This window comes from Neoarius graeffei, chromosome 11, assembly GCF_027579695.1.
Source record: "Neoarius graeffei isolate fNeoGra1 chromosome 11, fNeoGra1.pri, whole genome shotgun sequence".
Lineage (NCBI taxonomy): Eukaryota > Metazoa > Chordata > Actinopteri > Siluriformes > Ariidae > Neoarius > Neoarius graeffei.
The window spans coordinates 47,716,129-47,739,780 of NC_083579.1; the positions used below are offsets into that span (position 1 = coordinate 47,716,129).

The window sequence follows — 23,652 nt, forward strand, 5'->3', positions numbered from 1 at the left end:
ATGTTCTAATTGTGCCTGTGTGGGTTTACTGTGGGTGCTCTGGTTTCCTCCCACAGTCCAAAGACATGCAGAGTAGATCAGTTGGCTACTCACAATTGCCCATAGATGTGAATGTGAGTGTAAATGTTTGTCTGTCTCTCTGTATTAGCCCCACAATAAATTAGCAACCTGGCCAGGGTGCACCCTTTCTCTTGCCAATGTCAGCTAGGATTAGCTCCAGCTCACCCACGATATAGAGAATGAATGACTGAATGGATTAATAATAATAATAATAATAATAATAATAATAATAATAATAATAATAATAGGTGAAAATATTTGATCACCATTTTAACTTATATAAAACCTGCAGAAAAATGAAAATGGTCCCTTAAATCCAGCTGTGTTATGTGTGTCTGTTATTTAGCACATTAGCCCAAGGGGATCATACCCTTGGAATAAGACTGGATGATCTGCATAGGAATAATAGATCAAGTCCAAGATGGGGTGGCAACTGGGGTACAGACAGCTTGTATTTCAAGGGTAGCATCAGCCAATCTGGCCCACCTGTGTACGTGACCATGCTCTTGGTTCATCTACACAAGGTTGGAATGCATTCAATTATTTATTTAGAGCACATTAATTTATCATCAGGGTCGCAGTGGATCCAGAGCCTATCCTGGCACACTGGGCCTGAGGAGGGGGAATAAAGTCTGTATGGGACCCCAGGACCCCATGTACACACATTCACACCTAGGACCAATTCTAGAGTAGCCAGTCTGCATATCAGAATGTTTTGGGCAGTAGGAGGAAATCAGAGAACCTGGAGAGAACCCACTCGGATGCAAGCACAGAAACTGCACATGGACAGGAACCCGAGCTCAGAATCAAACCAGGGACCTTGGAGCTGTGAGACGACAATGCTACCTTCTACACCACCATGCTGCCCTCATAAAATAATAATAATTACCATACTATATACGTATATAGGTATGGTAGTAAATAGACTACGACTGATGAAAACCAACCAATTTGCATCTGTGATGTTATCCAGTCTTTTAGTTATGTGGTGGCAAAAAAGGACAAGAGCTAATATAACCTGATGTATGCCTTCACAGAATATGCAGTGATTCTTGACTTCATTCATTGTTTTATAGTTCCTCAAGTGGATTTACTGGATTAAGTCTGTATGAACTGTAAATCTCCATGTTGGAGCAGCAAGGGTTCGGTTTCAAATCAATGTCACCTTGACACACCCTTGTGGCCAGGTTTACATAAACAATGCTGGAATGCAGTTCCACATTTTTAACTTTGAAAAACAAGCCCTGGGCAGCAGTGCATGCAGTGGTTAGCACTGTTGTCTCACAGCAAGCAAGTTCTGGGTTCAAACCTGGTGGTCGACTGGGGCCTTTCTGTGTGACATTTGTATGTTTTGCTTGTGCATGTGTGGGTTTTTGGGTGGCACAGTGGTGTAGTGGTTAGCACTGTTGCCTCACAGCAAGAAGGTTCTGGGTTCGAGCCCAGCGGCCAACAAGGGCCTTTCTGTGTGGAATTTGCATGTTCTCCCCGTGTCTGCATGAGTTTCCTCCAGGTGCTCTAGTTTCCCCCACAATCCAAAGACATGCAGGTTAGGCTAATTGGTGGCTCTAAATTGAGTGTGAATGGTTGTTTGTCTTTATGTGTCAGCCCTGCGATGACCTGGCGACTTGTCCAGGGTATACTCTGCCTCTCGCCCATAGTCAGCTGGGATAGGCTCCAACTCACCTGTGACCCTGTACAGGATAAGCAGCTACAGATGATGGATGGATTAGATTCGATTTAATTAGATAAAACTTTATTGATCCCTTTGGGCGGGTTCCCTCAGGGAAATTAAGATTCCAGCAGCATCATTACAGATAAACAGAGAAAAGAAGTAGAGAAAAACTTCTAGATAAATTAAAATAAATTAAGTATTTACATATACAAATATAAAATAATGAGATATGGGGAAAAGAGGAGGGGGGAGAAGTGGGGTTAGGGTAAGTGTGTGTGTGTGTGGGGGGGGGAAGCAGGAAAGATATTGCATATTATTATGGATGGATGTGTGGGTTTTCCTCAAGGTGCTTTATATTGCACTTTATATTGCACATTATTATGGATGGATGGATGGATGGATGGATGTGTGGGTTTTCCTCAAGGTGCTCTGGTTTTGTCCCAGCTCAGGCAGCTGGCTAGTCTTAATCGCCCATTCAGTGTGAATGTAAGTGTGTAAGGCTGTCTGTCTCACTGTGTTAGCCCTGTGATTGACTGGCGACCTGTCCAGGGTGTACCTCGTCTCTCGCCCAATATCAGCTGCGATTGACTCCAGTTCACTTGCGACCCTCCATCCATCCCTCCATCCATCCATCCATCCATCCATTATCTGTAGCCGCTTATCCTGTTCTACAGGGTCGCAGGCAAGCTGGAGCCTATTCCAGCTGACTATGGGCGAGAGGCGGGGTACACCCTGGACAAGTCGCCAGGTTATCGCAGAGTGGACACATAGAGACAAGCAACCATTCACACTCACAGTCAATTTAGAGTCACCAGTTAACCTAACCTGCATGTCTTTGGACTGTGGGGGAAACCAGAGCACCCGGAGGAAACCCACGCGGACACAGGGAGAACATGCAAACTCCACACAGAAAGGCCCTCGCCGGCTGCTGGGCTTGAACCCGGACCTTCTTGCTGTGAGGCGACAGCAAGATAATGAATGGATAGATGGATATGTGGGTTTTCCCACACAGTGCTAACCACTAGACCACCATGCCTCACTTGCGACCCATAACGGATAAACTGCATAGAGAATGAAGGAATGACAAAAAGCCCTGTGGTGAAGTAATTCTCCTGTCCAGTAGATGGCAGTGAAGGGTCACGTGTTCACATAATGCCTGACCGAAGAAGTGACCGTTTTGTGATTGCAGTTGTATAAGTAGTCGGTGTGTTTGTACGGACACGGTTTTTGTTTGTTTACTTTCTTATTAATATTGTATTTTTGGCATTAAAATGTTTGCAGCCAGAGGAGTGTTGCGGCTCGCACAGAGGTTGGCCGGTGTTGGTGTGTCGCGGCGGGGATGTGCCGGTGCTGTTCCTGTGGACGATGTTGTAAACGGACTTACAGATGAACAGATTCAGGTGAACTAAATAAAAACATTTCGGTATTTTATTTACAGCAGTGCAATCATTATATTGATGGGTATAATGGAAGTTAGCTGTGCAACAACTGCACTGTCTCTCAGTAAGTGATTACAAAAGATAATAAATATTAGACCTAACAGTCTTTATTACAGACTTCACCACTCAGTGTCAGTAACTCGCTCTGAGGCTAGCTAATCATGTTATTTCCTTTTTAAACACCTTTGCACAAAGTAATTATGCTAGTAACTGTAATAATATATTTACCCCTTGAGTAAGTTAACTGGTAGGTTAGCTTTAGCAACATGTGACGTCACTCCTGACCTTGTATAACACTCGTTAAAAAGTAGACACCTAAAATACGAATAACTTCCTACAGATCAGTGAACAAATACTAATGTTTATGTCCTTGAGCATCACTGGTGCTTTTAGACACAACTGAGGTCTACGTCTATAAATCCAAACCACTGTACCATACTAATTATTATAGGAAAATAGGACGCCCCCTATTGTGTGCGTCAAGTATGCGTTTCTACAGGTTCGCCATTTTCCCTAGGGGGTGGGGCGTGGTCGGAACGCCTTTTCTGATTGGCTGAACCTTTTTTTTTTAAACCTTCAGATAGATTTGCATAGGGGCAAATTAGCTGCATAATGAAAATACACATGGTTTACACCAGGGGTTTCAAAGTGTGGGAGAGTCAGCCCCCCCTCAGAGAGCAAATAAACAACAGCGCCCCCCCCTTACAATTTTTGTTAGAATAGAATGCCTTTATTGTCACTATACACATGTACAACATTGTTGTTGCTATACTTAATGTTCCATTCGTATTTTAAAAAATGGTTGTCTCATCTCATCATCTCTAGCCGCTTTATCCTTCTACAGGGTCGCAGGCAAGCTGGAGCCTATCCCAGCTGACTATGGGCGACAGGCGGGGTACACCCTGGACAAGTCACCAGGTCATCACAGGGCTGACACACAGACACAGACAACCATTCACACTCACATTCACACCTACGGTCAATTTAGAGTCACCAGTTAACCTAACCTGCATGTCTTTGGACTGTGGGGGAAACCGGAGCACCCGGAGGAAACCCACGCGGACACGGGGAGAACATGCAAACTCCACACAGAAAGGCCCTCGCCGGCCACGGGGCTCGAACCCAGGACCTTCTTGCTAACCACTACACCACCGTGCCGCCCAAAATGGTTGTTGTACACATTTTAATTTTTTTCTTTTACACATTGAAAACATCTTTTTTACACATTTTAAACATCTGTGCTTTTTTAAAACATCTTTTTTTGCACATTTTAAACATCTGTGCTTTTTAAAACCTCTTTTGTACACATTTTAAACATCTGTGCTTTTTGAAAACCTCTTTTTTACACATTTAAAACATCTGTGCTTTTTTTAAACATCTTTTTTTGCACATTTTAAACATCTGTGCTTTTTTTAAAACTTTTTTTTACACATTTTAAACATCTGCTTTTTTTGAAACATCTTGTTTTACACATTTTAAACATCTGTGCTTTTTAAAACATTTTTTTTTTTACACATTTTAAACATCTGTGCTTTTTTAAAAAACATCTTGTTTTACATAGGGCTGGGCGATTTTACGATTACGATGTTATTCACGATATAAAATCTCTACGATTAGAAATTAGACACGTATGATATGCCTACGATAAGCCTACGCCTTCAATAAAATTACTTCATCCGAAGTTTTGACAGACACGCGAATAGCCAATCATAACTAAACAGTACCGCACGTAACCAATCAGTTGGAAGAGAGCCACGTCAAGTTAGGTTGCGTGCACATACAAACACACACACGTACAGCAGCAACGCACAGCATGGCTGTGGTGAAGTTTGCAGGAGCGCGGCATTTCTCCAACAAAGCGTGAAACAAAGCGATTATAAAAATGAGCGAGAAGCCGACTGACCGGAGTTCTGAACAGGAAAGTCAGAGCACTGCCCTGGAGGACATCGTTGAAAAGAAGGGCCAGAGATCTTCGGTTGTGTGGAGGTATTTTGGATGTTTAAAATCGGACATACAACAAAGTGTTACACAAAACCTTAAACACACTGACGTACAGGATTGCACTTTTTTTCTCCTTGCAGCATAAGGTTTACATGTCAATATGTCTTTTTATGTTTATTTGAAAGCTGCTAGAATTTGCACAAATGATTAACAATGGTATATAGTTTTTATTTTTCAGTTTATTCATTTGAACAAAAAGAACAAAAGAATGTGCATCCAGTTTGTTTTGGTTCTGTGAAACTTGAAGGCTTGTTAAGCTATTTTTGTTAATTAGGAAGGAACTACTAATTTGTAATGTTCATATTTTGAGCAGAAAATTAAAGAAAATACAAAAATGGTGATTTGATTTATATCGTGATGTATATCGTTATCGAAAATTTTGAAAAAATATATCGTGATATAATTTTTTTCTCATATCGCCCAGCCCTAGTTTTACACATTTTAAACATCTCATAGCATCGTTAGCTAGCACCTCTTGGCAGACAACACACTCAGTGCGTTTACATGCACATAGAGAAAATCGAATTTCTGCCGTTGCTCGACTGAAATCGAAGTTCAAAATGCCATGTATACACCTTAATTTGGCTGAAATTGAACCGAACTTGATTTCTCGGAATCGAGCTACACGACCTAGATTATGCGATTTCTGCCGAGCTACTTAGTGCATGTAAACCCTATTGAGCTACGTATTCGAGCTACTTGCTTCAGCACTGCCCCTTCTGGAAGTGACGAGTGACGAGACCACAAGCGGGAAACACAACAGCCTCGGTCGGCATGACAACGGCATGAATCTTTTCTTTTTGTGGCATTGTTTGCACTGTTAAAATTTAGCTCACTTACTGTATCACCAAATACATCTGTACAGCTGTTGCATAGCTGTGAATTGTGTACATAAACCAGTCACTGTATTTGTGTGTGTGTGTGTGTGTGTGTGTGTATAGATGTCCAACATCTGAAGAATGTCAATAAAAACAAAACAATTGAACTTTGTGTGTTTATTAAGACACAAGTTAAATTGTAAGCAAAAAATGGACTTTAGAAAAATATTTTTTGTAAGCAAAAAAAAAAAATTTTGTAAGCAAAAAATGGACTTTAGAAAAATATACAATTGTGCAAAATAAGTTGTCTTACAAAACAGTGGTCTGTGCAGGACAGTTTGTAGCCATACAGTCTGTTAGAGCAAGCCTAACAGCTTGAGCACGGAACTTGTGAACACAGAACTGCCAGTGTTGCCAGATTGGGCGGTTTTAAGTGCATTTTGGGGGATTTGAACATGTTTTGGGCTGGAAAACGTCAGCAGTATCTGGCAACACTGCTGATAACTTTGTTTATACTCTTGAATAGCTCTTCTTCATGACGACAACCGGAAGTGTACCAACACGATGGGGCGTGTAGTGCCACCTGTGGCTCGGGTGCACAATGCACCTCACACAATAGCTCGATTTCATTTTGTGTATGTACGATTGGATTTCTCTGGCACCCTGCTGGGACCTTCAGCTCGATTTGGATGTGCATGTAAACGTAGTCACTGTGGCAGTGTAGCATCTTCAGATCCAGTCCATGAAAATCCAAACTTTAAACTAGACAGGGACACTCTAACGAGTGCAAACCCCGCCTTTTCCCTATTAAAATACATTGAGCGAAAATTTCGAAGTTCTGCCATGACCTTGACCTTTGACCTCCAAAATTTAATGGTTTCCTTCCTGGGTGATTGGCAACACATGTACAAAATTTGGTCCAAATCGATCCATTGGTTCTTGAGATATCTTGCAGACACACAGACAGATACACACACACACACACACACACACACACACACACACACACACACACAGACTGACGCAGGTGAAAATAATAACCCCTCCGACTACTGTCGGTGGGGTTAATAATCGTGGTCATACTTCCTTCTTTTTTTGCTTGGCCCAGACTCTGTCTCCTCACTCACTGTAGCTTTAGGTACTAAAAATTGATCCATTTTGTCTCTGGCAAAGGCTAGCTGAAGTTCGCTAAATGTCCGCAATAGTAACTTATGGCCCTTTTCCACTACCCTTTTTAGCTCACTTCAGCTCGCTTCAGCCCGACACGGCTCGCGTTTCGACTACCTTAGAGCAGCACGACTCAGCTCGCTTCAGCCCTGCTCAGCCCCCAAAACTCGCACGGTTTTGGAGTAGGGCTGAAGCGAACCGAGCCGAGTGGGGCTAGGGGCGTGAGGAGACACTCCCATGTGCACTGATTGGTGAGGAGGCGTGTCCTCACATGCCCACACATGCCCCGCGAGCACGCTGGGATCTGTAAACCCGGAAGAAGAAGAATTACGAGAATTTCTGAAGCCTTATGCGCCTCGCCTCATCTATACGCTCTTGACAGTATCTGTTGGCGTTGTCGGTGACAACAAGCCACAGCACCAAGACCAGCAACACTAACGACTCCATGTTTATTGTTTACTATCCGGGTTGAGACTACCACTTAAAAGATCACTGATGTCACTGTTTGCGCTGCCTAACGACATCACGTGACGTCCACCCACTTCCAGCCAGCACGGTTCAGCGCGGTTGTAGTCGAAATGCAACTCCAACAGCCCCACTCAGCTCGACTCAGCACGGCTCAGCCCAACTCAGCCGCGTTGTTAGTGGAAAAGCGGCATTATTCTGGTTTATTTTTCCTCACGTTGCGCTCCCTAGGGGAGGTGCACCCCACACTTTGAAAAGCCCTGGTTTACATCATTAGGACTGAAGATATGCTTCTATCTTTGAGTCAAATGCTTGTGCATTAGTTGTTTGAAACTATGCTAGACTTTAAACTTTTTGAGCTCTGTTTCCTCTAGGGCTTAGGCATAAAGGCCATAAAATGTGGTAGTTTTATACACCATATATGGCCAAAAGTTTGTGAACACCCAAATATGCCCAGAGCTACATCCTATAGATGATCCCATTGACTTAAGTCGTTTATTTGCATAGCGCTTTTAACAATAAATTGTCGCAAAGCAGCTTTACAGAATTTGAACGACTTAAAACATGAGCTAAGGGGTCATCCATAATTTTCATCATTATCATGAGTCTACAAAGAGTAGACTTTTGAGCAAACCCCCCCCCCCCAAAAAAAGTGTACATTAGCAGACAAAAAAAATGATGATGGATCTATGTGGAATAGGAATTCAAAATAAAACCATGTCTTGTATTACTTTTTTTATTAAAATCGGATGACAGGACAATACAAAGATTCACAAGAGAAGAAAAGAAGACACAAGACGGGTCCAGAAGTTTTCATAGAAAGCAGGCGATTCATTTTTGAAAATTAGGGACTCTTTTTAAGGGGAGCTGACTGACTGTATAAAATTTAACTGACTGCTGACGCAAGTACAAAATGCCCATATGATATCCTACGTACCGTTTTACGAGAGAAATGATCCTGAATTGTAAAAGTCGACTTGATTTTTTTCCATCCGGACGATCGCTTGCCGGCACAGCTCAGCTTGCTTTGAAACGTTCGTTTTTGATTCTTTCCAAGCAGCCTGTCCTGCCCTAACTGCCTCCTGCTGCTTCTCAGATGAATGCAGGAAACAATAAACGTTTAAAAACTGCTCGTACTTGTTTGAAGGAGTCTTGTGAATAGCGATATTTCTGCTATTCACAAATTTGTAAATGCGGTCAAAATCTGGGTCAGCCATTGTTGTTGTATTGAAGAAAGTAAGTGTGTAGAGCTAGCTGGCAACACTGATGTGGCGCGAAACTTTTAACATGGCGGCTGCCGATTCGCACATTGACGGATCATAATTTTTTCATTTTTAAAAAAGTGTATGCCTGGTCATTAAACAACACCCCCCCCCCCCCCCCCCCCCCCCCCCCCCCCCAACGTACGGTTTGTACACTTGTGATAATGATATAAATTATGGATGACCCCTAATTTGATCCCTAATCTATCCCCGATGAGCACGCCTGTGGCGACGGTGGCAAGGAAAAACTCCCTCAGCCGACATGAGGAAGAAACCTCGAGAGGAACCAGACTCAAAAGGGAACCCATCCTCATCTGGGCAACAACAGACAACGTGACTATAACATTAACAGTTTTAACATGAAATCAGTTTCGTTGATGTTGTAACTCTTCATTGATGGAAACTTGAGTGCAAAACTGTTCATGACAACTGCAGTCATCAGCCATAAAAGCATTACTGTAAGTGTCCAGAGCGTCTTCCAAGTGCGACTTTCAACTGTCCATATGGGGCCATCCTCCACAGGAGTGATGCAATGAGACTCCAACCAGACATAGGGCATCAGGATGGATCAGGCAGGTCCGAAGAGTAGAAGAGGTCAGCATCTCGATCTCAGGATTGACATGCAAGTCAGAGGGACAGATTGGGGGAGGAGAGAAAGCACAGGTTGTTAAGTATGCCCAATGTCACCTGAATAAGTAGGAGCAGTATACATATTGAGGTATTTCACCCATGTGACCAAGTCACGTGACGCAGCCATTTTTGGACGGCACGCTTAAGTCCTTCAGTGCAAGGCGGTATGAGATGGTGGAGACCTTTGCACATTTTAACAAGAAAGTAAGCTGTGATTCGTGTTAAATTGGATCTGTCTTTTATCACAAACACTGTACCCAGACTTGGTATGGAGCCCTGTTTATTTATTTCCGTGTCCCGTTTCTTTCTAGCCTTTGTTATTGCGTTTTATGTCTGATGTCTGCTACATGCAACCCTAGACAAATTAACACTGCCTTGTTTCACTGCTCAGATGGGTTAACAAACACTGACCCATTTACTTTTTGCTATATATTTTATCAAAATTGCGTTAACTGATAAACTAACCTGAAATGAAATGATCACTGCAAAGTCTGGAGTACTCTGTTGGCTTCCAATCCTGTCTCTTCACAGCTGCAATCCATTTGGCCCTCTTGTCTGGGTCAGTAGGAAACCGGTAGTGATGTGTCGGTTGCGAACGATCCGGTTCAAAGAGCCGGCTCTTTGAAGTGAACGACGGGAGCCGGCTCTTCGGTGGGAGCCGAGTTGGGGAGCCGAATTAGTTTTTTGTCCTTAGGTGCCTCAGAGAGAGAGACTTTCACAAAAAAAGTTGCTGTCCGATTGCGTCTTTGTGTTGTCTATTACCATTCAAAGGAAAAAAAGTAGCATGGCGTACGCCTACTTTTTTTGGTTGGGGGGGTTGATGTCATTCACAGCTGCGAAAATACGAAAATTGGTGTAATGCTTAAAGCTGTGGAGCGCAGGGGAGAGGAGTCTGTGAGGCACCTGAGGAGGGGAAAATCAGCTGTGTATTTTATAGTGGTAATATAAGGCAGCTGGGCCATAGAAGGTTCACGCTGCATGCTGCACGCTACACGCTACACGTTCACGTGAAGAACCGGACCCTGGGCCATTAAACTTCATGCTTGGATGTTCACGTGTTGCGTCTGTTCTACTTTGACCGAGTAACCAACAATATGGACTCTTCGGATGACGACGATTGCCTCATTCTGCTTTTACTGAGACAGAGGAAGAGAAAAAGGAACAGAATTTGGAGCCGAGAACACTTCCTTCTGAGAGAAACCCGTGGTGAATTTCACCGAACATTCTATAATCTGCTTGACAATCCCGATGAAGAACTATTTTTCAATTATACCATTCAATTATATTTTTTCTGAAGTTTTCCCCTGAAAGCATAGAGTTATCTCCCTAGACCCGTTCTGATTGGCTGGCGCGGCGGTGACCGCATGCATTGACTGGAATTTCCATCTTCACGCCTAGAAAAAAGTGTGCATGTTCATTTCTCGCTTCACGCGTGAAGTGTGCAGCGTGCAACGTGAACGCCGTTCTATGGCCCAGAGCAAGTCATGCTACGTTTGTCCACTTTTCTTTACACGCGTGTAGCGTGCAGCATGCAGCGTGCAGCGTGAGCCTTCTATGGCCCAGCTGCCTAACACAGTTTTGCATTGTTTGTGAGAAAATAATTTATTAATTGGTAAGTTTTATTTCTATAGCTAGAACATTGTTACACTGCTATACTTTACAAAGCTTTACAATGGCTACAAAAACTAAATAAAATGGAAAACATCCTATTGATAAAATATAAATAATAATGTAATTAATTAACTAGTTAATTGCAGCAATTAAATCAAAAATAAAATCTCAGGAGCCGTTTGGGAGTCGAAAGAGCCGGCTCCTTATAGTAAGAAGAGCCAAAAGAGCCGGCTCCCGAAAAAGAGCCGAAATTCCCATCACTAGAAACCGGTAAAAGGAGCGTCCTGCATGCTGTCCCTGTCTGTTGTGGCAGCCCACAGCACAACAAGCAAACACCATGGTTATTTATAGAGTGCTTACTGACAAATTAATCTATTCTAGGTGTCTGTAACACGTTTTTTTTCAAGCTGGTTCTCCCTCTCTGTCTGCAGCGTTAGTATGTAGCTTGGCGTTCAAATGGCGGACACCGGGGCGTCACGTGACCCTGTGACGTCAGGTGAAATGCCTCAATTGCACTGAGTACAAGCAGGGACTCTGGCAAAACTAACTATGACAGCATAACTAAAAGGGGAGAGCCAGAAGGTCACACAGGCATGAGAGAGCCCTGGGACATAAAGCAGCCAGCCACTACACCGTCAACAAACTCGAGTGAGCAAGCGAGTGGGGGATTGACAGCATCCATACATCCCAGTTTACCAAAACACACTCACTACGTTTACATGCACATAGAGAGAATCGAATTTCTGCCGTTGCTCAACTGAAATCGAAGTTCAAAATGCCATGTATACACCTTAATTCGGCTGAAATTGAACCGAACTTGATTTCTCGGAATCGAGCTACACGACCTAGTTTATGCGATTTCTGCCGAGCTACTTTGTGCATGTATACCCTATCGAGCTAGTTGTCGAGCTACTTCCGGAAGTGACGAGTGACGAGACCACAAGCGGGAAACACAACAGCCTCGGTCGGCATGACGACAGTAGTAGCGAGCAGCAGAAGAGGTCAGGAGGAACAAACGAAGAAGAGAAAATGGCGATGTAGAGCTCTCTGAAGTGTGGGTGGAGCACAGAGGACGGCAGGACAAAGCTTCTGGTACTAATAGGCTTTTTATTGTCAGACTTTTCAGTTTAACAGCCTACTTTTATTCTTGAGAGAAAAACACACACGCGCGCGCTGTGTTCTAGTCCCGGGGTGAGCTGTCCCCTCTGCTCTCCCTCTGCCTCCTTAAATAGGGCGCGGTTACTGGGAAGACACACAAACACAGGTTAATTACCGTCAGGTATAGTGATTCTGCCACTCACCTTCCCTGGCTCCGCCCTCCTGTCACAGACCGGCGCTTGACCACGCCCCCACTGCCACAGGCAAGCAGAAACGTGCACTTCTGGAGCAATGAGGAGACAGAGTTCATGCTCATTCAGCTTAAGGAGCTGAATATATTAAAATTCATGGACGGGAGAAAAACGCGCAATGGAGAACACAGAACTGATAACTTTGTTTACACTCTTGAATAGCTCTTCATGACGACAACCAGAAGTGTACCAACACGATGGGGCGTATTGCGCCACCTGTGGCTCGGGTGCACAATGCACCTCACACAATAGCCCGATTTCAGTTGTGTGCATGTACGATTGGATTTCTCTGGCACCCTGCTGGGACCTTCAGCTCGATTACCGACAGCAGCTCGATTTGGATGTGCATGTAAACGTAGTCACTATGTCTGAGGACCCTCCAGATCTACACCTTTACCTCATAAACACCATTAACAAAAGGCTTGACTAAACTGATGTGTTTTCAGCCTAGACTTAAATGCTGAGACTGTCTGAATCCCAAACACTACTTGGAAGGCTGTTCCATAACTATGGGGCTTTGTAAGAAAAGGCTTATGATTATGGATCATCTCATTCAGCCACAAAAGCATTAGTGAGATCAGACACTATCAGATTAGTTTGAGTTCATCCTAAATGTGTTCAGTAAGGGAAGTCCGTTCCAGTGAAGAGAACTTGCAACACGAGACCATACAGAGACATCCCACACGCTTGTGTGCTTCCAGCTTTGTGCCAACAGTATGAGGAAGGGGGAAACATATGAGGGAAGCTGTGCCATAATGGTTAGAGAAGCAGCTTTGGGAGCAAAAGGTCACTGGTTCGATTCCCTGGACCAGCACGAATGGCTGAAGTGCTCTTGATCAAGGCACCTAACACCCCCACCCACCCCCAAACTGCTCCCCAGTCTGCTCTGGGTATGTTGCAGATGCTCTTATCCAGAGCAACATACTAAATGCCTGTACTGGGAGTGTGGTGGTCAGATGTCCACAAACGTTTGGACATTTGAGGGATGTTCACACGGCAACTTTTACTCCGGTGTAGCACCGGGGCTGCCCCGGTAGAGCGTTCACATGGTACAAAGTTATACCGGTGTAGCCCCTGAAAGCTGCTTAAACCGGTGCAAATCTAACCCTGCTCGGGAGGTGGTTTAAGAAATTTACTCCGGAGTAAATGCTAGTTTGCGGGGCAGCACCGATATAAAATGGGACGTCTGAACGCTACAGGGGTAGACTCGCTACGTGTGAGGAGAGTTAATTACGTACATACGGGCATTGCATAATTTGCATCCTGGTATTTTGCGCTTCCAAAATGGCAAATATCAACAACAACAGAACTGCGTGTCTTCCAGTGTTGCTAGATTGGGTGGTTTTAAGTGCATTTTGGCGGATTTGAACATATTTTGGGCTGGAAAACGTCAGCAGTATCTGGCAACACTGGTGTCTTCATCCACATTGTTTTCCCGGCGCTTGGTGATGCCATGACAACCGGGAAAAGGAAGTACATTTTCACGCATGCGCATATTTCATTTCCGCATTATTACTATTGTATAGCACGGTCGCAAAAACTGCCGTGTGAACGCAAGTGGGGCTGCACCGGTGCTAACACGCTTCTCTCTAGTAAGCAGGTTTGTGATGTGTGAATGCTCCATAAAATTTACACCGGTGTAAGATATATCGCAACAAAATACATCGGTGCAGCATCGATGCAAATATGTGCCGTGTGAACACCCGTTTAGACACCTAAATAAATACGAGGTGCCCTGTAACAACCTGTCAGATATTGTTTTTTTTTTTTTTAATTAGGTTACTTTCCGTTTTCTGGCAACATAGCTTGGGTAGCAAGCTAAGTTTAAAAAAACGCTCCAGTAAGTCATTCATGTCTGCCTTAAAGATGGATGATTGTTTCATATCAGTTTAATGGTTTTTGGATAGTTAATTAGTGAAATGGGAATGCACCTAATCAGAAACTGGTTGTGAACATCGTACAGTGCTCCTGTACCATTGCACTGTAATCAAAGCAGAGAGAACTGCTTACACACTCTGTACAGGTGATGGTGGACAAAGTTGTTTAAATGACCTAATAAAATTCATTAATGCCATGAAATTGAGAGAACACAAGAGTGAAGGGACATCACTGAGGCTCTTGATGAATTGCCGCAAGTGACCTTTACTTCAGGTGATGAGACAGAGACTGATCTCTGTGATGCTGATAATCGAAGTGAAAACACATTCCCAACTCTAAACGTCTTTAAGGTCTTCTTATTCTTTAAAACATGGCAGTAATTTGTTTGTTCCATGAGTAGATTAAAGTAATACAGATGCCTAAATACATGGGTGCAAGTTTTCCGGCATGTGCCGGAAGCTCCGTTTTTGTTTTGTTTTTTTCGGTTCTGCAAAAGTAATTTTTCCAAATCGTGTAAATCCGTTGAGATTTTCGGGGGGGGGGTATAGGGGTGGCCCTCTCACTGTCTCACTCTCAGTGTATTACCGGGTTACCGCGGTACAGTCTCTGCACGAGACAAATCTTTTCATCTCGTCTTCGCCACAAACCTCATTCAATTTATACGCCGCTCACCGACGAGCGGTTCTGACTATCCCATTGTTATGCATGTGTGATATCCTGTTTCACGCACGTAGCACGTTGTTCGACCAAATCAACACAGCTATTCCCATGAGTCGCCGTTTCTTTTGGTGCAAGTTAGAACGGCGCTTTTGATTAGCTCATTGTTAACTGCCGTCCAATGAAACTTCAGCTTTTATAATAAGCCTTATTTCACTTCCCTCCCTTGCGACAGATCCACGTGCTTTGCTTCTGGTTGCTGATCAAAATATGTCAAAATGAAGTTTTTATCGGAAGGCTCCAATACAAAAGAATTAGAAAAGACGTCTAGAAATAAATGGAGATGGGAATGGTTAAGCAAGTGTGACAAAAACGGTGACAAATGGGGAATATGGCTGAGAAAACCGAACGTCCCGGGAGTTGCGTATTGTGATTGCTGTTCAAAGACTATCAAGTACGGCTCCAGCGGGAAGAAGGGACTTAAGTCACGCCGATGAGACTAATCACTTTTCTGATTTTTGTGCTATGTAGTAATAAGTGAAATCAAAACATTTATTGGTGATTTAAATTGTCATCTGATATTGTGTGATGCGCAAATGCGATGTGCTTTCTTCTAGAATTGAAATTATTCATCACAAATATCTGCTTTAATAAACTTTTTATTTTTTATTTTTTTACATTTGATTACCTTTCAGTTATTAAATAGAAGTAAGGTAGGTCTTGAAATAAGTTTTTTTTTTAGCTTTATCATCTTTTCTAATGTGGTTGTTAGGTTGAAAACTCATTTGTAGTCAGTAATGGATTATAAAATCTAGATATTTTTGTATATAGAAAAAGCTGAATCTTATTTGCTAAAATCCAGGAGTTTCTGAGGACATCAAGACATGTGGCCCCTTATTTTAACTCAAGCTGTGTATATATTGTAAAAAAGGTATCACAGCAAAAGCATATTAAAAATGGTTGTTTCAACATTTAAATTAGTAGTTGCTAGATGTTTTGAAATATCAAGCTTTGTACTTGAAATATTATTTCAGATGAATTGAAGTGTATTAAACATTTGATGCAAATCATATAACTATTTATTATAAATGTTTGCATGAGATTGCATGAGAGACAACCATTTTAACTTGTAATTTAAATTTTTTTCAAGCCCTAAGGGGGCTCACCCCCCTTTGTAACACCCCCCCCCCCCCCCCCCCCCCCCCCCCATAGCTGCGCCATGCACGTCTGACTTTGTCAGACTTTCCAGGTTTTTGAAAATTTTATACTTGCACCCATGTAAATAGATTCACTCTTCCCTATGACTCCGTGAAAATATAGTTATGATAATTTTCACCCACCGTGTGATTGCAAATAATAAGCCTTTGATGATATTTAAAAAAAAAACAACAACAAAGTGGCACGATGGAGCAGACAGGAACTGCGGCGCCTTGTTGTGACATGGATCAGGGAATCTCCAGAAACCGGAAGTGTGCACACAGCGTCTAAATCCAGGACTCTTAAACATCATTTTCCGTAACTGCCAAAGGAATACAGACAAGCCCAGTCACATAATAACATGGCAGTTTATTTACAAATGTTATGGTATTAATGCAGTATTCATTTGTGGTACTTTACAATACTGAAAAGGTTTTAAATTAATACTGAGACCTAAATAATTTCACTCTGCTCTATGACTCCGTGAAAATAAAGCAATCTGGCAGACAGATGGCGCACTCTATTGTACACATACTCCATTACTCCAGAGTGTTGAAAATGCTTGAAAACGATGACGAGCACTAGGTAGGTACTCTTGGGTAGCTGGGAAAATATTTTATTTTAGCCTTCAGGTAATAAAATAAGTAGAGTAACGCTACACTAGCGTTGTTCTGGTACACTGGCTGCAGTCTAGTGACTACTTTCCACTACACTTGTCTACGCTAAGCGACGTATCTCTGTGCCACACTGTGCTTTTGGGAGGTCGGTATTCAATAGGCAGTTGCTGAATCAGAACAAAAACAATTTTATCTTGGCCTGAGTTCTAACTTATTGACAGGAATTACTATTATACTAAATTACGTCAGTAAAAGATTCTAACAACAGCTGGTATTGGTAATTATTAATGTAAACAAAAACAGGTGGTCTGTTACCATTATCACTCCACCATGTCCACTTGTCAGCTTGCCGAGATCTGAGTGGCAGTCACTCACCCCGTTGTGGCTCAGGTGGGGTTTACATTAGACCATATCAGCGGATCATCAGATTAACGTTTTTAAAACGATTAGCGTGCACACAGCAACACAATACACGATTCGCGTGCACACAGCAACACCAGTACACGGATACGCTCGGCTCCGCAGGCATCCTGCGCTCCAAATCACTCCGCCCTGAACAGGGAGTGCCCTCTGGAGGGTGCGCACTCCAGCCCTGCGCAGCTCACAGAGTGCGCAAGTGAAGCGCACAAGCAGTGATTCGGGACTGAGCCGCTGTGTGTGTGATCCCAGTGCATATCACTTACCACTTGCAAGTGGAATGATGGCAAGCCTAAAGACAATCATAACTACACAATGGGCAGTATTTGCATCAGTATTTGCAGTATTTTCATACTTTTATACTCTTTAATGAAAGGTGATACAAGGCGGAAGTCCGCGCCGTTTTTCAGCAGTCGCGTCACATGACCAACGCCAGCGAATCAGGAAGGTGGATGTCACAGTGACGTTGTCCAATGACGACGCCAGCTAGAGCTCAGCACAGCGTATCCGCGTATTCTCAATGTTTACACAGCACCGGAGCTGACACGATCTAGATTGAATACGTGGACCCTGGCGGATTCCCGTTTCCCGGCGTTTCCAGGCGTTTTAATGTAAACGGACAGTGCATCCGCGAAGAAAACGAGACAGATACGGTCTAATGTAAACTTGGCCTCAGTGTGACCGTCCTGGTACAGCTCAAACCAGTAGGGCTCTATCCCGAGCCCTATGTTCTCCCTCTCTTCCTCTTCAGCCCCATCACACTAGATATGCGCTGTGTCTGGAATCACTCACTACATAGTGGACTATATAGTGAATTCGCCATTTTGTAGTGCTGTTTGAATGTATAGTGAGAATTATTACACCTTATATAGTGGATTCATAGTATCCCACAGTGCACCATGAAAAGTAGTGTACAACTGATGGTCACCGACCAAACAATCCATACCATCATGCACTGCGGTCGCGCTGAAAGAAAAATGGCAGAAGACCGAGAGGAGCACCCGGTGCAGCAACAAGAGAATATTTCATTCAAACTAATAAGAGAATAGGAAAAGAGAGATAAAATACCAGAATAAAAGTTACAGTGTAGAGCAAGGAATTAATCAAAAGCCTCAAATTTGATTTAATAAAAGACAGCGGCAAAGAAGAAAGCATTCGGTGTTGATTTAAAAGAACTGAAAGATGCAACAGACACAAAGTACTCTGTATTTATTAATGTGGGGAAATGCGCTCAGTATAATATGGATTTATTATTTTGAAAACCCACCAGCCGACTGATCTGGTACGTTTTAATTGTGTGACAGTAATGACGTAAATAACGGCGTGTCAGAGTAGTGTTTTTTTTTTTTTTTCCCATTTTTCATTTTACTAATGAGCTGACTATGTAGAATTCCCTATATAGTGAATAGGGAGTAGTGAATGAGTGAGTGATTTTGGACACAGCTCATGTTCTGTCAGCTCACCTTCCAGGCAGGGGTTCACCGATCTACATCACTTCCGGTTTGGTCTATTCTCGGTGGAAGGGAAGGGCATTCCAGGCATCGCTTCATGTCGGGAGGTTTAACCCTTTGGTGACTGACCCCTTGAAAATGGTTCGTCCAGGAACGATGACATTTCAGTTGTCAAGACAACGGAAAAACTAAAATACAAGAGCATTTTGTTTTGTGCACAAGAGCATTGTGACGTATCTTTCTGTTTTTGTATTTTAGTTTTTCCGTTGTCTTGACAACTGAAAAGTCATCGTTCCTGGAGGAACCATTTTCAAGGGGTCAGTCACCAAAGGGTTTAAATGTTCTGTTTTGTTGAGTTTTCATCTCTACACCTTGCAATTACATCTAAAATTAAAAGTTTGTTTATATGTATAAACTGACACTGAGGAGATCTGTTCGTGTCGGTATCACTTTAATTTACAAATGTACACACGTGCAGCATCTTTCCATGGTATTGGAATGGACTCTTAAAATGTGATTTTTCTCCCTTTTCACTTTTTTGGGTAATTGGCTTTTAAAATGCAAAATTTTGCTTGTGATTGAGAATTGCAAAATAGTATTATATTTCAGTGTTTGGAAAACCTGTAGTTTTCAGAACGATATAGTACAAAATTATCAAGGTTTGATCATGTGAAAAGTTTTTGGTGCTGCATGTATAGGCTGTTTTAAAGGAAAAACACTGGGATTTCTTTTAACGTGGGGTCCGAGACCTGGCTGATAAAATGATAGCGATATGTACCATTGATGGCGATAAGAAATTCGTCTCATCTCATTATCTCTAGCCGCTTTATCCTGTTCTACAGGGTCGCAGGCAAGCTGGAGCCTATCCCAGCTGACTACGGGCGAAAGGCGGGGTACACCCTGGACAAGTCGCCAGGTCATCACAGGGCTGACACACAGACAACCATTCACACTCACATTCACACCTACGGTCAATTTAGAGTCACCAGTTAACCTAACCTGCATGTCTTTGGACTGTGGAGGAAACCGGAGCACCCGGAGGAAACCCACGCGGACACGGGGAGAACATGCAAACTCCGCACAGAAAGGCCCTCGCCGGCCACGGGGCTCGAACCCGGACCTTCTTGCTGTGAGGCGACAGCGCTAACCACTACACCACCGTGCCGCCTCTCGTTTAAACTTATTAAACGCAAATTGCCAGAAAAGCACAGAGTGAATATGCAAAGTTCGGTTGCATGAACAAACCCCAGTCGTGCTCCTGCCCCGCCCTGCTCTGCCCTGGCTCATAAACAGTTTATCATATCGCTTGATAATGGAGCCTAGTGACACACAAACAGGCAATCATTTAACAGGTGTATTGTGTGGTTGCATCATCGACACGTGACAAGAGAAACAGCATGAAGGGAGAAAATGAGCAGTGTTTCCCACAGACCTTAAATATACTAGCAGGCAGAAAGGGGCTGCATGACCTGCTGGTACAGAAATACTCTCCCTCAGCCTTTCTCAACCGGGGTGCTGTCTGGCTTCGTTAGGGGTGCTGTCAAAAAATTATATATTTTAACATTGAAATAAATAAAATGAATTAAAATTCCAAAAAACGATAGTTACACTAATGCAGATCATCGCCGCCTCATGCATCATCAAAATTTGTCTCACGGCCCCCTTTCCCATGTCACAACGTCACTGCCGGGGTCAGCGTATGGTCAGCGTGACTGCGTATATTTTATATGGGGGTGCCGTGACTGAAAAAAGGTTGAGAAACGCTGCTCTACCTCATGTGAGTTCGGATTGTGTTCAAGTCCAGGAATTTGCTCCACTCACGCTGCTCAGTAAATTGTACATGTTCTGCATCAGTGACCAGCACGGTTTGCTGCTGTTTTTGTATCTGCGATTTCTGATAATAAAAACAAAAATGGCCTATTAATATGTTAGTGACACAAAAATATAATGACACTGTACATGGACCATTAATGTACTTTTAACGATCGGTTAAATAGGATGGGGGGGGGCACTGTTAGAGTGCAAAGCTGAAAGCGCTGACTGGACTCGCTCACTTCATGTTGTCATGCTAACTCTGACAATAACATGTAATGTGCATACTGATTGTCTACGGTGTGAAAACTGTCTGTTCATGTGGTCAGCTGTTTGGCCAGTTGTTCCAGCGCAGCACCGTCTCTTTAAGTGATGCAGTACATTATGTTCATTTATTATTTAATCTGTCGCTCACAGAACATTCTCGTCCTTCATGCTGATTTCCTAAAACGGGTCGGCAGATGTGCTTTAGCAGCTGTTAATATACCTGGGCGGCCCACCCAAGTAAAGTCTATGTGGGAAACATTGTTGGGTGTTAAAAGTCAAAATCGAATGATTAAATTAAACCTTTTATTTCTCCTGGTAATTATTAAAAATAGTTAATTAAAATTATCAATAATTTTCAGTTTTGACTGAAATTAAACCTTTTCTTGTGGTAAATTTTTCACCCAGTCTTAATGGCCCCTCTTTTCCCATCTCTTTTGCCCCTTTTCCACCAAAGCAGTTCCAGGGCTGGTTCGGGGCCAGTGCTTAGTTTGGAACCGGGTTTTCTGCTTCCACTGACAAAGAACTGGCTCTGGGGCCAGAAAAACCGGTTCCAGGCTAGCACCAACTCTCTGCTGGGCCAGAGGAAGGAACCGCTTACGTCAGCGGGGGGCGGAGTTGTTAAGACCAACAACAAGACCGTGAAAGATCGCCATTTTTAAGCGACGAGAAGCAGCAGCTGGACAAACGCAAAGTCATCAATTATTGTTGTTGCTGCTGCTTCTTCCGTGTTGTTTTTGCTTCGATATTCGCGCCAAGGTTTAAGCAAACGTAGCGATGTAACTGACGTATACAGCGACGTAATGACGTGACTTCCCTTAGCACCGCAAGCTATGGAAAAGCAAACTGGTTCTCAGCTGGCTTGCAAGTTGAACAAGTTGTGAACCAGCACCAGCACTGGCTCCGAACCAGCCCTGGAACTGATTTGGTGGAAAAGGGGTATTTGGGTCCAGATATTTACTAGGGACAAAAAATGATTGAAATTGGTCTATTGAGTTAGAACACTATAACTAGCAACCGCAAAATGGCTATCCGGTGTAATCCTACAGCGCAGTCACTCGCATCAAACTAAACCACTTGTTTTCACCACCGACAGGCTCATAAAGTGTCTGACAAAATGGAAGGGATGCCTGCAGAGATGCACCTGTGTGTGTGTTTACCTCAGTAACTGTAGAGATGATGACTGTTTCTACACTCAGTGTCTTTGCCTTTCTCTTCTTCAGGTCTCAGCGCCCCGTTCAGTGCCTGTAGTCGATTATCACATGGGGGCTGTTTTCTGACCTTTCCAAAAGGAGAAGTCGAACAGAATTTGTGAAGAAGTCTATTTCCAAAGTGATGTCTGAAAATTTAGCTGATTACAGCAGTATGGGTGAGGCGTTTGAAATTGATAGCTGCTCCTATTTATTTATAACCAGAAAACAGCCCCGTGTGATAACTGACTACAGATACCGAATGGGGCACTGCGTCAGAGACCGGAAGAAGAGAAAGATAAAACAATGAGTGTAGAAACGGTTATTTTCTACAGTTTCTTTATAGGTAGTGAGATAAACAGACACCGGTGTATCTCTGTAGGGATCTTTTCCATGTTGTCAGATATTTATAACAACATTATGAGCCTGTCAGTGGCAGAAACAAGTGGTTTACTTCGATGTGGATGATTTCCCTGTAGAATTACGTTATATAGCCATTTTGTGGTTGCCAGTTAAGAAGCAGCTTTTATTGGTCACATGTACACTCAAGCACAGACTTGAGCATAGAGTGAAATTTCTCCTCTGCATTTAAAGGAGAACTGAAGTCATTTTTAAACTTGCTTTATTTTTTAATTAACGTGTTATTCAATTACGTTTTCGGTTTTAGTAACCTTATATCGTGACTCGTATTGGCAACTAATTGCAATTAAATATTATACTTATCGGCCTATTCGGTTTTTAGCCATGTTGAATTTAGTTCATTTGGTCGACGGCAGGCGTCACTTATCCACGCGATCTTCACGAAACTTGTGCGAGACTTCGAAACGTGAAGTGCCAGCCAGGTGTCAGTGCCGCCATTTTGAAAACTTTTTTCCAAACGAAATACTGCACAAAAACGAGTTTAAATGACGATTACTGCCTACTTTTTTCAAACTTTTCTGATTGCTGTCAAAACAAACAAAACTTCTGGCTTGATTACATCAGCATTCGAAAGAGGGCGTGCGTGTCTTTTGACAACGTTGGCAGATGTTGGTCACTTTGATTTCCGCTGTACGTTTTACTTCCGTCCTACGAAGTCTCGCACAGGTCTCAACGAATCTCGTTTACGGCCATTGTTTTGACATATGGACTGATATATTACATAGCATATTTCAAACACTCATAACTTGCTATAGCAGTGACGAAATGGCGATCAAAAATTTATTCCTGTATTTAAAATGAAATAAATAGAATTTTGATAATAAATTTGCTTTCAGTTCCCCTTTAACTCATCTGAAGCAGTTACCACACACATGCACCAGGGCTTTACATTAACTTTTTTGCTCACCGGCCACTGTGGCTAGTGGTTTTCCCGAGTCACTAGCCATTCAGCTTTTTCACTAGCCACAATTTTTTGTTGCCAGGAAATTGCAGTTTTTATTCACCATGATGCGTTAAAGTTCGGAAGATCGAGACTTAATTATGAATGGCAGCGTATAATATATCTCTACAGTAGCACTCAAGTATTCAGTGCTGTTAAGGTAGCTCCCTATATGAAAACATGCAACCAATTCAGACAAAAATATGAACAGAGTATTCTGTTTATTGAACTCAAATTCAAGCCCCTTACAATATGAAATATTGTATAATATGAAAAATAACATTCAGTACAACTGAACTGATTCTAATATTAAAAGTCTAATTCAAAAAATTTAT

The 23,652-nt window shown here is 42.8% G+C and overlaps 1 protein-coding gene across 1 annotated transcript in view; it reads left to right on the forward strand.

Annotated features, from left to right (window-relative positions):
- The first annotated feature begins 2,899 nt into the window (after positions 1-2,899).
- The window catches only part of ivd (isovaleryl-CoA dehydrogenase), a 34,991-nt gene continuing 14,238 nt past the window's right edge, over positions 2,900-23,652 (forward strand). The window contains exon 1 of the mRNA XM_060934054.1: positions 2,900-3,132. Coding sequence (XP_060790037.1) covers positions 3,004-3,132 — 129 coding nt within the window. The 5' untranslated portion in view covers positions 2,900-3,003. The remainder of the gene's footprint in view (positions 3,133-23,652) is intronic.